The following is a 13077-nucleotide window of genomic DNA, read 5'->3' on the forward strand; positions in this document are numbered from 1 at the left end:
GACTGAGTTCTGCAATTTAAATTCAGTTAATGGTGACCTGCAAAGAACTGTGCTTGTGCCCTTTTTGATGGATACAGAGGGTCTGAAAGTTTTGGTTTTTAAAACTTAAAGAGGGGTTTTCCTGCTTGTTTTTTACCTTTAAAATATCAGGCCTGTTAAATCTGGATGGCTTAGGTGGTTAGGAAAGGCAAGGCCTCAGGGCTCTTCCAAAGTTGATTGTGACATGATGCTTACCACAATCTGTCATTGTCTACAGGGACTGTGCAATCGCAAAGACAAGCTGTGAGATGGAAGGATGTTTTTTGTGAACTCTTCACACCCGATGGAAGGGCTGAGGTGATAGATTTTTTTTAACATAGGCTCCCTCCACTCAAAATATTAATTGGGCAAGTTACATTTGGTAACAAAACCAAGCAAAGTAGAATGAGTCTGACCCTTCCCACCAGCTCAACTTTCACTTGTTTAATTCTTGTGATGGTATACCAGAATGGGGGCCTCTCAAGTGACTGCTCACAGGTTCTTCAGCCATCACAGAGTCTCCCAGCCTAGATGGAACCTGATTTCTAATGTAAAATGCAAGCAGAAAAAAGTCTTTTGGAAACAGCCTCCCTCTGTACACATGACAAAGACACACAAGAGGAGCAAGCCCAATTTTATCCTGTTCAAGTTACCTTAAACAAGTGTGCTGATGATGAGTAGGCTGGGACAGACTCCCGCTCACACTCTCAGAGCTGGGTTGGCTCTGCAGGGATGACAGAAGTAGTAAGAACTTATTTTTGTCACTAATATGTTTGCAGATGTAACACTAATACATGCAGATCTGTGCAGAAAGAAGGAAGGGACCACTTCTCTCTCTTTCACATAGTTTCTCTTTTCTGACCATAATGACAAGTTTTCCATGGAAAAAAGGGCAACATCTAAGTCCTAAATGGGTTTTGGGAAAAGCCGAGGTGGCTAGAATGGCCCAAGCTTTGCAAATCTGCTGAGAAAGAATGCTTCTATGCAAAAGCATGCTGGGGAAACTGACTGTGGAATTACAACACTTCTCTGCTAGATGTGGCTGGACACGTCAATGTAATCCACGTAATCACACTGAAGGGTGTACGGAAGTGGTGGCAGTTGGCATGAGGAACAAGAAGATGTTCCTCACAGAGAGCAGACAAATTGGCATATGCCCAGTACTTAATTGAAAGCCATATGAAACGTGGAGGCAGGAAATCATTTCCATCCATTCTCAACTGTACGATTTATGGGAGTGAAATATAGAAGACTTTCCCTTTAGGAAGGAGCCTACCTGGATGGTGAGACCTGGCGCCATGACATTCAGCTCTTTTTGCAGGGCCAGCTTCAGGTTCTCATCAATCTGATCTGTGTTCAAGGGACAAGAGAGATTCAGCAACACTGCAGCCTGCGCTGTAAAATTTAGCACTCTCTCTGGCTAACGTGCATGTAGTGATTAGTGTCAATACATCACTCAGCAGGGAGGTCCATCCAGACAGAACAAAATAAGGATAAAGAACTTTGAAAACCCCTGCAATATGCTGTCCGCCTCCTGATTCCACAGTGCCATGTGCACACTTGGGGTCATGGGCATACTATTGCCAGCCCAGTGCTTGGACCGCTGCACCACATGGAAGCCAGCCACTGTGGCAGTGGGAGCTCTACATGTATGCTTTTTGGAGATAATCTCTATGTTTAGTTTGATGCTGAATGTCCCTCTCACCTGCTATTCTCTGGGACATTGAGCACTGAGTTTTAAAAGGCACAGTGAGAAATGCCTGCATCCGTCGACAGCTCACTGGAAACCCTGTTCCCCCTCACCTCTCCAGGAGGAGACCTCCACACAGTGATCTACAGGCTGGTTGCTTCCAGGCTGGCTCCCCAACTAGCAAACTCACTGCAGCCAGTGCCGATGGTAGACGCAACACACCGACTCTTCTGTGCAGACTGCCCCAGCTCAATGCCACAGCAGGAAATACCACGTGGAACTTATGGCACAAGCCTGCCCTCCAACATCCCTTGCCACACTGACACCAATGCCAGCTTGATGCTCTGGCCTTAAACCTGTGAGGCCCTGGAGAGATCAGGACCCACCTACAGCACAATCTACTTCTCCATCCACCACCCCTCCAATACAGCTGTGCTCTTTGCGGAAAGCGCAGCTAATGAGGCCTAGGATGAAGCACTGGAGCTGAAATAAAGTCTTTGTCAAGGATGCCAAGCTGTGGATCAAGCTACTGGGGAAGTAAGATTGAGCCAAAGCCTGGCCATCTTTGGAGCACTCTACAACACCCCCTCTCCTCCCTTGTTACAGTTTTACTGCCCAAGCTGACAACAGGGGCCCATGCACATCCGCACAGAGGCAAAGGGAAGCCTTTGTGGACAAACGATGCCCATCCCCATCTGCCAGCAGGCCTGGAAATCAATCATTCCCCAGGACACTCCTCCTTTGGAATTAGCCAATTTCCCAGGGCTTAAAGATAATCTGTAAATAGCATTAAGAAGCTTCTCTCTACCATAGATATTTATTGAGCCCACCCAGCCTGACCGTATCAGTGCTACACACAGCGATTTACATTCACAGAGTCAAGCCTTGATCCAGCTGGTTTTCCCAGGCCAGGAACCCCCTTTGCCCTGCCCTTCCAAAAACACCCATCCCCCAGACACTGCTTCGCACGCTTTGCCCTGATTGGAGTACTAGTAGAGAATGGGTGACATGCATCTAGAACTCAGGTGTCAAGCCAGGACATGATACACCAACACCTGCAACTTGTGAAGAGACTAGGGAGGGGCAAAGGATCTCATTTTGGGGTCAAGAGCAGAGGGGAGGCAAAGAGACTGAAAGCAACTCCCTTCCATTTCTTCCATACAGAAATCCAAGCAGGATCCCAAGGTGGTGATGAAGACTCATTTAGCAATGGTGCAAGGGTCTGAGTAATGTGACATTCCAAACATCTGTTACCAGGAGCCTCCTTTTGCTGCAGTGGTGACAGTATGACCACTTACACAGGCTTTGCTTTGATCTTGTATCCAAAGTTCAGTTCTGGGCTAACAGCTATTGTTACCCACATAAACTCACAATATGACATCACATGAACAATGAAATAACCTGCATTGATAAGGACTTAGAATAACTGTAGTGAACTGTGCAATCTCAAGAAGGCTGTTCTTGGTCGTGATCTCGGCACAACTCTGGTTTCCTGACAGACACTTGTGAATGGAGAAGCTTGACAATCGTGGGCAGAGGCATAGCTGCCTATTGAATTAAACTTCCATTTGTTGTATACTCCCTGGTCCCCACATACTTACCAAACAGCTCAATGTACACTTCCTGGAGGGTATGGGCACTGCAGAACTGATTCAGCTCATGGTGAATTTTATTGAAGATCAAGGTCTTATCATAGTCTGCAGTGTAGTTCTTCACAACATCGTACACTGAGGAAAGAGAGAGTTACCACAGGGCAACACTAACAAGGCAGGAGAACAATGCTTTTCAGTCTACATGGCCATTCTAACAGCCCTAGCACTCTCACGAGGTAAGATACCCTCAGTTCTAGATTGTCCAAACCAAACCTAGAAGAGTAGGGTAATTATGCACAGATAAGAATATTGCACAGCCCTACTTTATGGTCTGCAACAAACAAACAAATCAGGGAAGTCTGCCATAAGCCATGTACAGGAACAGGCAGTGTTGAATACAGAATACAGGCCTAATAGATGCTGTGACTCCCCGACACCCGAGCTGGTGTTCCTCTCTCAATGCTGCAGTAACACTAGTTCCCAGCATTACGTTTCCCTGCTTTGAAGGAAAAAAAAACAGAGGTTTTTCCTCTTGTGGAACTCATGTTCCACAGGCAGCAGGGATTTCACTTTCCTGTTCCACAACTGGTGACTCTGTGGAGCAACAGAAGCCTTAGGCCAAGCCTGCTGCCTTCACAAGCGCCTCCACCTTGCTCAAAAACTTGTAAGCTTTGCCAGCTTTTGAGTAGCCGTGCTTGTTGCATGTGCTGGTTCTGCAGTTTCTGCCCCCCAAACTAAGCAAACTAAGTTCTTCTGAACGTGGGCTCTTTGCAAACCAAGCTTGCCATTTCAAAGTCAAAATGATTTCAAGATCAAGGGGCAATCAATCTCTTTACAGTTTGTTTGCACCTGCTCATTCACCTTCGGACAAACCATGCCTGGAAAATTCCAGTCTGGGGGGAGTGTGGAAACATGGGGTTAGAATCAAATTATCTGGTGAGGGGAACCATAACAGCATCAGGATAAGGAGAATGGAAGTGGTATTGCCAACCTATGCTATAGCTGCTGTAGGATGGCTGCTCTGATGTAGTATAAAGATTCTGCTTTTCTACTTTTGCGCCCATTCTAATTGTCTGGAGCAACTTGTTGTGAGCAATACTCATTTTTGTCCTGCTATCTGGAAAATCAGGTAGGCAATTCCTGCAACGCTCAGGTTTAATGCACTCCCCTGAGGGACGAAGGCTGCAAACACAGCTGTGAGCCTGAGAGTGAGGGCCAAGCCAAGAGTAACTGGTTTATAAACAGGAGATAAACAGGATGCTGCTCCCAAGAAAGGAAAGCCCCCTCAGCTGTGCACATCCCTATTTAACAACACATGCAGTAACTTCACTAGCTCTGAACTCTCTCAAAAGTGGGCACCATTTTGTCTGTTCACGTATAAAGTCGGTTATAGTAATGTTAAGAGTCAACATAGCAAATAAATGCAAGCAATGAGGTTAGAGCACCACTGTGTCTACATGACTGCCCATCTTCTGCAAGACCCCCACATTTCAAGGCAAGACCTGCACAGAGCTACACTCCATGAAGCTTTCTGCACTTCCCTAGCACCCTCCAGCACCTTATAAACATTTACCATGGCATCTCCCAGCCACCCTGCCAGACAGTGCAGCCTCATTCTACCCATGCTATAGGTGGCCTACAGAAGCCAAAGAGAGGCAGGGACTTGGCACAAAGTCACACAGGAAGCCTATGTTAGCACCAGAAGAGAAACCAGTTCTCCTGGCTCCAAATCCAGGGCCATAAGCACAAAGCCATCCTTCTTCACTGTTTCCTGGCCTTTGCTGGATGCCAGGCTACTTGAAGGAAAGGCTTTAAAAAGCTCAAGCACTTGGAGATGCTCATTGTAGGGTCACTCTTCTAAGTGCTCTAGAATGGGACAAGCGTAGTAGGTGGGTACTGTGTTCGAGTCACCAGGATACTACGGCAATGACGTCTCAATCACATGCCTCAGGGAGAGCCAGGGAAGCTCAGCCCAAACACTTTCTTGATCCCCTTCTGCATGACACACGAGAAGCAGAACCAGCAAGATAAGACAGCTGAACACCCTGTCGACAACTTGGCATCAGTGCTTTTTCTCTTCTGGGCTCAATTATCTTTAACCAGGGCACCTGCCAAGCAGTCTAGGGCATTCATAAGAAGGACTATCTAGGAGTTGAGCTGGATTTGGACTCTATGGGCCACATTTACAAGTGGTTGACACCCACAATTGGAGCCAGTTTTCCAAAAAAGCCCAGCTCCCACTTCGGCAGACAAATAAATTGCCAGATTTTCAAAGGGCTCAGTATATGAGGAGTGCATTCAGTGCTGAAATGTTCTCAAAACAAGGCTTTCCCTGTCTGAGCATGGGCTGGGAGCAGGTGCAAGTCTTCAGCACAGATTAGTGAATCTCAGGTAGAACTAGATAAAACATCCTGGTCAAAAGGCAAAATCCATACCAACAGAAGGGAGGCCATGTGTATCCCACCCTCTCACCCAGGAGTGTTCAATACAACCTATTTACAAGTGCTTTGGCCAGCCCAGTTTTAGATGCCCCATGCAATGGGGCTTCCACCTCTTCCCTAGGGAGACGATTCCATTGCCCCAACAGACATACATGGTCAGGTACAATATTGCTAGATGAAACAGGAAATAATAAATACCTGCATATGGTGCTAACATATTCACAACTTCTATTCGGTCAATGTAGATCATAACCCCACCACTATCAATAAAAAAAAAAAAAAAAAAGCTTTGTGAGTTACATGGACAGATATTCACAGCAGCCCCAATTCAGAGTCCAACAATCCTTCTTAGTGGACTTTGCTGGAGATCTGTAGAGTTGACTTTTTACCCAGGACTCTCTGCTTTTCCAGGCTGTCTTGGAAGACTGTGGATGGCAATAAATCCCAGCTTAATATCTGGCATTTTACTCCTGCATGAATCAGTAAAGTGAGCTCCAGGATGACCCCAATGCACTTTCATTTTTCTTTCTGATGCCTCACTGTGTTTAGCCAGAGATGTGATTAAGAAAAGGAAAATGCCCTTGGAATGACCATGCAGCTGTTAGCACTAGGAAAAAAAAGATACAGATGGGAGATAGACTAGGACAGAATACCTGCTGAAAGAAGTAGAGAATTCTGTCTGCACAAGTTGCACACATTTAGTGACTCCAAACAGGTTCATACGTAAGACCACTAGCAACAAGCAGCAAGGCTGCACTGAGCTCAATAGGTACCATGTCCACTGCAAAAAGATTACTGTCACAACCTGTCACACCATGCCAGACAAGACATACTGCTGACGACGTTAGGGTGGTGTTATGGCTAAAGCCCAAAACTGGGAGCCAAGTAATGTGAACTCTATTCCCAACTCTGCTATGGCTCATGGCATGACCTTGAGTAAGTTGTGTTCCCTCTGTAATACTCTCCTACCTCACGAGGGGCTGAGAGTCTTAATTCATTATCATTTGAGCAGCACCCTGAGGCGTGGTCTATACTGCAGGTGTGGGGGGGAAGAAATCGATCTAAGACACGCAACTTCAGCTACAAGAATAGAGGAGCTGAACTCGACGTATCTTAGATCAACTTAGAATCATTTACTTCGCGTCCCCGCAGCGTGGGATTGACGGCCGCCACTCCCTCGTTGACTCCGCTTCTCGCCCTGGTGGAGTTCCGGAGTCGACGGGGAGCGCATTTGGGGATCGATGTATCGCATCTAGACGAGACACAATACATCGATCCCCGATAGATCGATCACTACCCGACGATCCGGCGGGTAGTGTAGACATACCCTGAGACCCCTTAAGGGAAGGCACCAGAAGTACAATCAAGTACGCCTGCAGGCTTTCCCAAAAGCTGTTAAGTAGCTAACCTGTTCTGCCATGCTCCTGTTTCCTAGCTGGTCAAGTCCTCACCTCAAGCCCTTCACTTTTTAATATGATTCATAACAGAAAAATCCCTCCAACTAAAGCTGTATTTATCACACAGAGAACCAGTACCATCCACTACAGAAAAGGGAAAGTTCTAAATTCTATTTTCCAACCCACATTTTCCAGAAGCTCATAACTTTCTCAAACACATATTCCTTTGGGCCTAGGATCTCCCATGCTTTCTCTCAGTTCAAAGGTAATATTTGGAGGGAAAGCTTTAGCAAAATGAGCTAAGCCATTATTGAATCACACAAGTATAAACACTGATCTTGTATATTCCAAGCTGAATTTTTGTGCTCAGGTAACTCAAGCATGACTCTTATTGCAAACTTCAGACTTGGCTTGCTTTGCAGACCTCACTGAGACTTAAAAGACAAGCCAAGTTTGAAGGAAGTCAGTTCATTAGTTTGAGTTATACACTGTTACATTTGGCAATTCCACATGTGCTAATTTTTCTGTTCTTTTTAAGGATTTCCCATTTAAGGGCTCCACAATGACAGAGGCTTACAAGCACTGCAAATGAGAATTTTTCATAGCAAGGAACTGACAAGCATCATTTGGCAGGGGGGAGGGGACTGAGTTAGGTTCGTCAAGGGTGGGTGCCTGTAGGAAAGAGAACTTCTGAGTCAGAAAGTGATTAAGCGCAGCCCCAACAATGAAGAACTCCTGTTTATGATATCATGGGCTCTGCTGGCTGAACTTGTGAACTCCTTGATCAATATGATCTGGATTATTTTTCTTTAGAAAAGAAAAATCAGGAAAACCTCTCAGTTAATACAATATGAAGCACTCCAGAGTCAGGAAATGCAAAAAGTGTAAGTTTCTCCTGCAATTAAACTTGGCCATATTGCACATATGTAGGCCAGAGATTTGAGGTTTCATTATATTCAGAGATTTTCAGTTTTACACAAACATGGCTGAGTGTACTGTGGCACCGAGAGATAAGATTGCTCAACACCTTACATTATAAACCTGTTTTTAGTTGCTTATAATTTTGACAAACTTTAAGAATACAGGAATTGGCAGACGGGACCACACCTGTGGCCCATCTAGCCCAGTACCCTGGGTATAACAGTGGCCAGCATTAGCTGCTTCAGAGGAAGGTGCAAGAACCCCAGAGTAGACAGAGGAGGCATAATCTTCCCCCAGTGAAGGTCTCCTCATCCCTGATCATTGGAGAGTGGCTTAAATGCTAATGACTGAGGCTTTATCTCCATTGCAATGCCTTTTTTGTAAGAATTAGTTATAGCAGCTTCAGATATTCATGTATGTTCAATCCCTTTTTGAATCTTAATTTCTTAGCCTCAACAATATCCCGTGGCAGCAAGTTCCACTGTCTAATTATGCACTGTGTGGAAAAATATTTTCTTTTTTCCGTGTTTCATTTAATGTCCCTTTGGTCTTGTGTTAGGAGGCAGGGAGAACAAAACTTCCCAATCTACTTTCTCTAGACCATTCATTACTTTATGTACTTTTATCAGATCCCTTCTTATTCATCTGCTTTCCAAGGTAACAATCCCAATCTTTTCAAACGAGAGATTTTCCAGGCATTCGCGCTGGCCTTCTCTGAGCTCCCGCTATTTCTATCATTTTTGTTTAAGATGAAGTGACCAGTGCTGCACACAATATCCAGATTGATTTCTATAATGGCATTATAACATTCTCCGCATTATTCTCCATCCCATTCCTTCTGAATCCTAACATGCACAAGCACCTGCCATTGTTAGCAGCTCAGTCATTTCATACTCAAGCTTCTTCAGAACTTTTGGATGTACCATCTGGGGTTGGTATCTTACTGCTCTTTAAAATAACCAACTTGCCCTAGCACCTCTTCTGACACTTCAATCTCTGATAGTACGTACTTCAACCTTTATCCAGCATTAACGATCTTGACTAAAACTTTGCAACTTGCTGTATGCCTCAGACTGAATTTATATTAAAACTTTCAACAAAAATCTGCCATTTTTAAGGTTAGTGAAAAAAATGGGCAGTTTTGTCAATTATTAAAAAATATTAAACTTTTTAAACAACTCTAGCTCCTCCCTGGCTTGGAGAAGGAACTTGAAATTTGGCAGGTGGATCATCCTGGGAGATGCTTTACCCCACGGACACCGATAGATATTTGGCCTCTGAAAATCACCCACTGCAACACGTAGCAGACCTTGTTCTTCTCTTGCTCCTTAATTTTCTAAGTATTCTAATTGCATTGCTCATGCTCCATAGCGTTGGTGAGCTGCCAGCCAGCCACCTCAAAATGTGTTGTAGCCTAGGGAAATGCCTGCCCATCTACCACATGAAAGTATCTTTTAGCTTAGGAGGGTGCGCACTGGCCTTGGAGCCAAGAGAGCACAAGTTCAAGCCTAACTATCTTGACAAACTTTCAACCTTGCTCTCTGCCTCAGATTGAATTTATTTTAAAACTTTCAACAACATCAGCCATTTTTAAGAACAAGGTTAGTGAAAAAAATGGGCAGTTTTGTCAACTATTAAAAAGTTTAGGTTTAAAAACAAACAAACAAAAAAAACCTAGCACTTTCACTGCCTGGTCCGATGCACTTCACAACCCTCAATACTAAACAAGGCCTCATACCGCCTACCCTGTGAGGCAAGCTAATATTCCCCCATTTTACAGATGAGGTTACAGACATTGCACAAGGTCACACTTCAAGCAGAAATAAGAATAGAATCAAGGTCTCCAATATGGCAGATTTAAATCTCATCCACAATGAAGCTCAGAATGAATCTGACAAATTTGTACTTGACTATGCAGTCTATAACCACTGGACCACCAAAGCCAAAACCAGAACCTATAAATCCTGATTTTCAACATTTTTCTGATGTCTAGCAAACACACGTCCTCTTCCTGGGAGTGACTAGTCTGCAAAGGATAATAGCTTACTAATACTACCAGTTATTATTTTAGTTCAAGGGGCAGAGGTCTTTGCTGTGATCTGAAGTTCCTGCATTCAGACCCCACAGACGACACTGCTGTGGTCAATCTGATTCCACATAATGGAATGCGCACCCCCACACTCTCATGTGCTCCTTATAAAAATCTTAGTTCCTTTCACACAAAGAACTATGATAAAAGAATGAAAGTGAAGCACTTATAAGTTAGGAAATGCCAAAATTAAGGTTGCTTGTGCAGCCTTAATTCATCTCCCTTGTGCATATGCATTGTCACAGTGTTTTTAGTTACATGATTCCATACTGTTTTTTCCATAGAAATCCTGCTTTGGTGCTCAGGATGGAACATGCTCTGTGCATGAACCAGGGCTGGGCAGTGAATGAAGTTGTCATCTGCAGGAACCTTGCCTCAGTTATGGCAGAAGCTGGAAGGTGTGCAGTGTTTTAAATTAAATTCTCATGTTAAGTTGGAGAAGTCAAGCTCTCAAGAGTTAGGAAATTCCAGTAATTAAAAGGGACACTGTCAACTTGATTTTTTTTTTTTTAAACTTGACTAACTGCAAAAAACAGTTTTCCTATAGGATCTCCCTTCAGTTTATATGACCGAATTATTGGAAAATTTCCATTTTAAGAAACACTGTAAAGGTGTACTGCTCTGCTGTTGATGTTTAGAAAAGTCTTCTGGGTGGTCCCCAAACATGCTTGGGCTCTCTCCTTTCCTCTGAGTGTACACCTACCAGCTGCCTCTTCTGTTTCAGCTTTGCTGCTGCTATCGGTTCACACTTTCTCGCAGGCCTTGAGACTGAGCATGCACATGCTCTCCCTGCAAAACAGTGATCTCACTATGCTAATGGTCAGACAGGAATTGCAATGGGCTAACAGCCCAGTGACACTGACCCGGCACAAGAGCTGTCACATGCACAGTACATACATTGAAAATACAGGGAAAAGGCTTGTTTTGCTTGCATCTACCAGTTACAGGCATCATAGAGTTTACTTTTAACTATGCTAGAGTCAAGCTACAACCTCTGCTGATGAAAATGAGATTTTCAAGCTTGTGTCCTTAAGCAGTTTCCCCTGCAACTGCAATTACATTGCACATAAGTAGTATTTGATGTTCCTTTGGTCATTATTAACATTGCTAAATCCTGACATTTCTGTTAATCATTTGTACTACTCTCTCCAGCTATAGTCCTCAGAGCCTTTCCTAGTGGTTACTCCATATCTTAGATAACATGATGGGCTGTTCAGGCATATCTGGGAAGCGTTTAGTTTGTCTGTAGAGCCCAACACTGTATATCTAAGCTTTTCCCCTGTGGACTGAATCTCCATGGTCAGGCTTCCTGTGAACCTCATGAGGATTTCTGCTTGTCCCCTCTCCCTGAATAAGGTGACTTTGCTTGGAATATAACACAAGTATATCATGTTTATTACATAAAAATCTTGCAATGAGCCAAGAGCAGTCACACTCTGGAAGAGGCTAATCTCCTTTGGAAGTCTGGTCCACAGCTTGACTGAGAATGCTTTATCTCCTCCTCTGACACTTCACATTGAGCTTTTTGTTAGCTACCATGTATGAGAGCAACACAACTGGAGTGATGAGTCAAAACAAAGTTTTGAAATGACAACAGAAGAATGAAAGACATAGAACCATGCACTGGGAGGTTAGGGAATTATAGAAATGTAGGGCTGGAAATAACCTTGAGAGGTCATCAAATCCAGCCCGCTATGCTGAGGCAGGACCAACTAAACTTAGATCATCCCTGAGAGATGTCTGTCCAACCTGTTCAGAAAAACTTCTAATGATAGTGTAGGATAAATATGAAATTAAAAAATTAAGGTTAACTTAAGTTTAGTTAAGGAAATATGTGCATTGTAAAGAAAGGCTGTCACTAGGAAGTAGAATTAATTGAAAATAATGAGTTATAAGGCCAGAAGGAATGAAGTAGGTAGGATGTTTGGTTCAAAGAATAACTAATGAGATAAGGGGAAGTTTCTAAAAAGAAGGCCTCTGACAGATGTGAAAAAAGATCTGTGTTAAAATGAGCCAAACATGGCTCTTCTCAACCCACACACCTGTGTTAAAGCCTACGTGAACCCAGGGGCAACGGACAAACTGTTGGTCAGCAAGAAGAAGGGGAGGAAAGGCCTTGGGAAGAAAGGAAGTTGTAAATCTTATCTAGATAAAGACTGGAAATAAGGGTGAACTTGAAGGGTAAACTCTTAAAAGGGTTCATTGCTAATACCTACCTGACCATGTTGGAGCCGACCAATACGGGTCTAAGCATCCCTAGGTTTAGCCTGTTATCTTGATCAAATGTGTATAAATGTTTTGTTACTGTTTGGATGTAGTAAATTGCTTATTATTAGGCTTTTTAGGCATGTTTTGAGCAACTGTACTTTTTGGCTTTTGGATTGTTTGTAGCAACCAAGGACACAGCCATTTCAACTGCATTAACTCAGGACTATTGTGATAGAGAAAGCTTACACTTCCAAAGTACTCAATGGAGTTGAAAAGCAGTCTACTCCCTCTGAAAACCAATTTTTGCTGTGTGGTGGGCCCTGACACATTTCAGATATCTGGTGGGGTTGGGACGCATAAAAATGTACATTGCTCGTCATCCTCTACAGTGTCTTCTGTCTGGTAAAATTAAAAACGGTAGTGTCTAGTCCTAGACTGACACTGTGGTTCCTTCTGCTGGAAGAGCACCAAACTGAAGTCTGTCCTCTTAAACAACCCTCACATTTGACAGCAGGACTATTCATTGATGGTAATCCATACAAGTGTCCTGGAGAAATTCCCTCTCATGAGAGGCTCCTATCCCTTTTACTCATGTGCAGTACATACATTTAAATTCTGAAGGGCTGCAACCTGAGGGTCTGACAATATATGCTAATGGGTTGTCCTAATACCAAAAGGGACCTGTCACAGAATTTATGGTTTGGGCTCTCTCAGTTCAGGG

The 13077-nt window shown here is 43.8% G+C and overlaps 1 protein-coding gene across 2 annotated transcripts in view; it reads right to left on the bottom strand.

The window, feature by feature from the left end:
* The window catches only part of LOC123373907 (erlin-1-like), a 65761-nt gene that overhangs the window by 13825 nt on the left and 38859 nt on the right, over nucleotides 1-13077 (bottom strand). For both annotated transcript variants that reach the window (XM_045023164.1, XM_045023163.1), the window contains exons 5-7: nucleotides 5940-6001; nucleotides 3310-3435; nucleotides 1295-1368 (exon numbers count right to left, since the gene is read on the bottom strand). In XM_045023164.1, coding sequence (XP_044879099.1) covers nucleotides 1295-1368; nucleotides 3310-3435; nucleotides 5940-6001 — 262 coding nt within the window. The remainder of the gene's footprint in view (nucleotides 1-1294; nucleotides 1369-3309; nucleotides 3436-5939; nucleotides 6002-13077) is intronic.

The sequence above is a fragment of the Mauremys mutica genome, chromosome 7 (assembly GCF_020497125.1).
Source record: "Mauremys mutica isolate MM-2020 ecotype Southern chromosome 7, ASM2049712v1, whole genome shotgun sequence".
In the NCBI taxonomy this organism is placed as follows: domain Eukaryota; kingdom Metazoa; phylum Chordata; order Testudines; family Geoemydidae; genus Mauremys; species Mauremys mutica.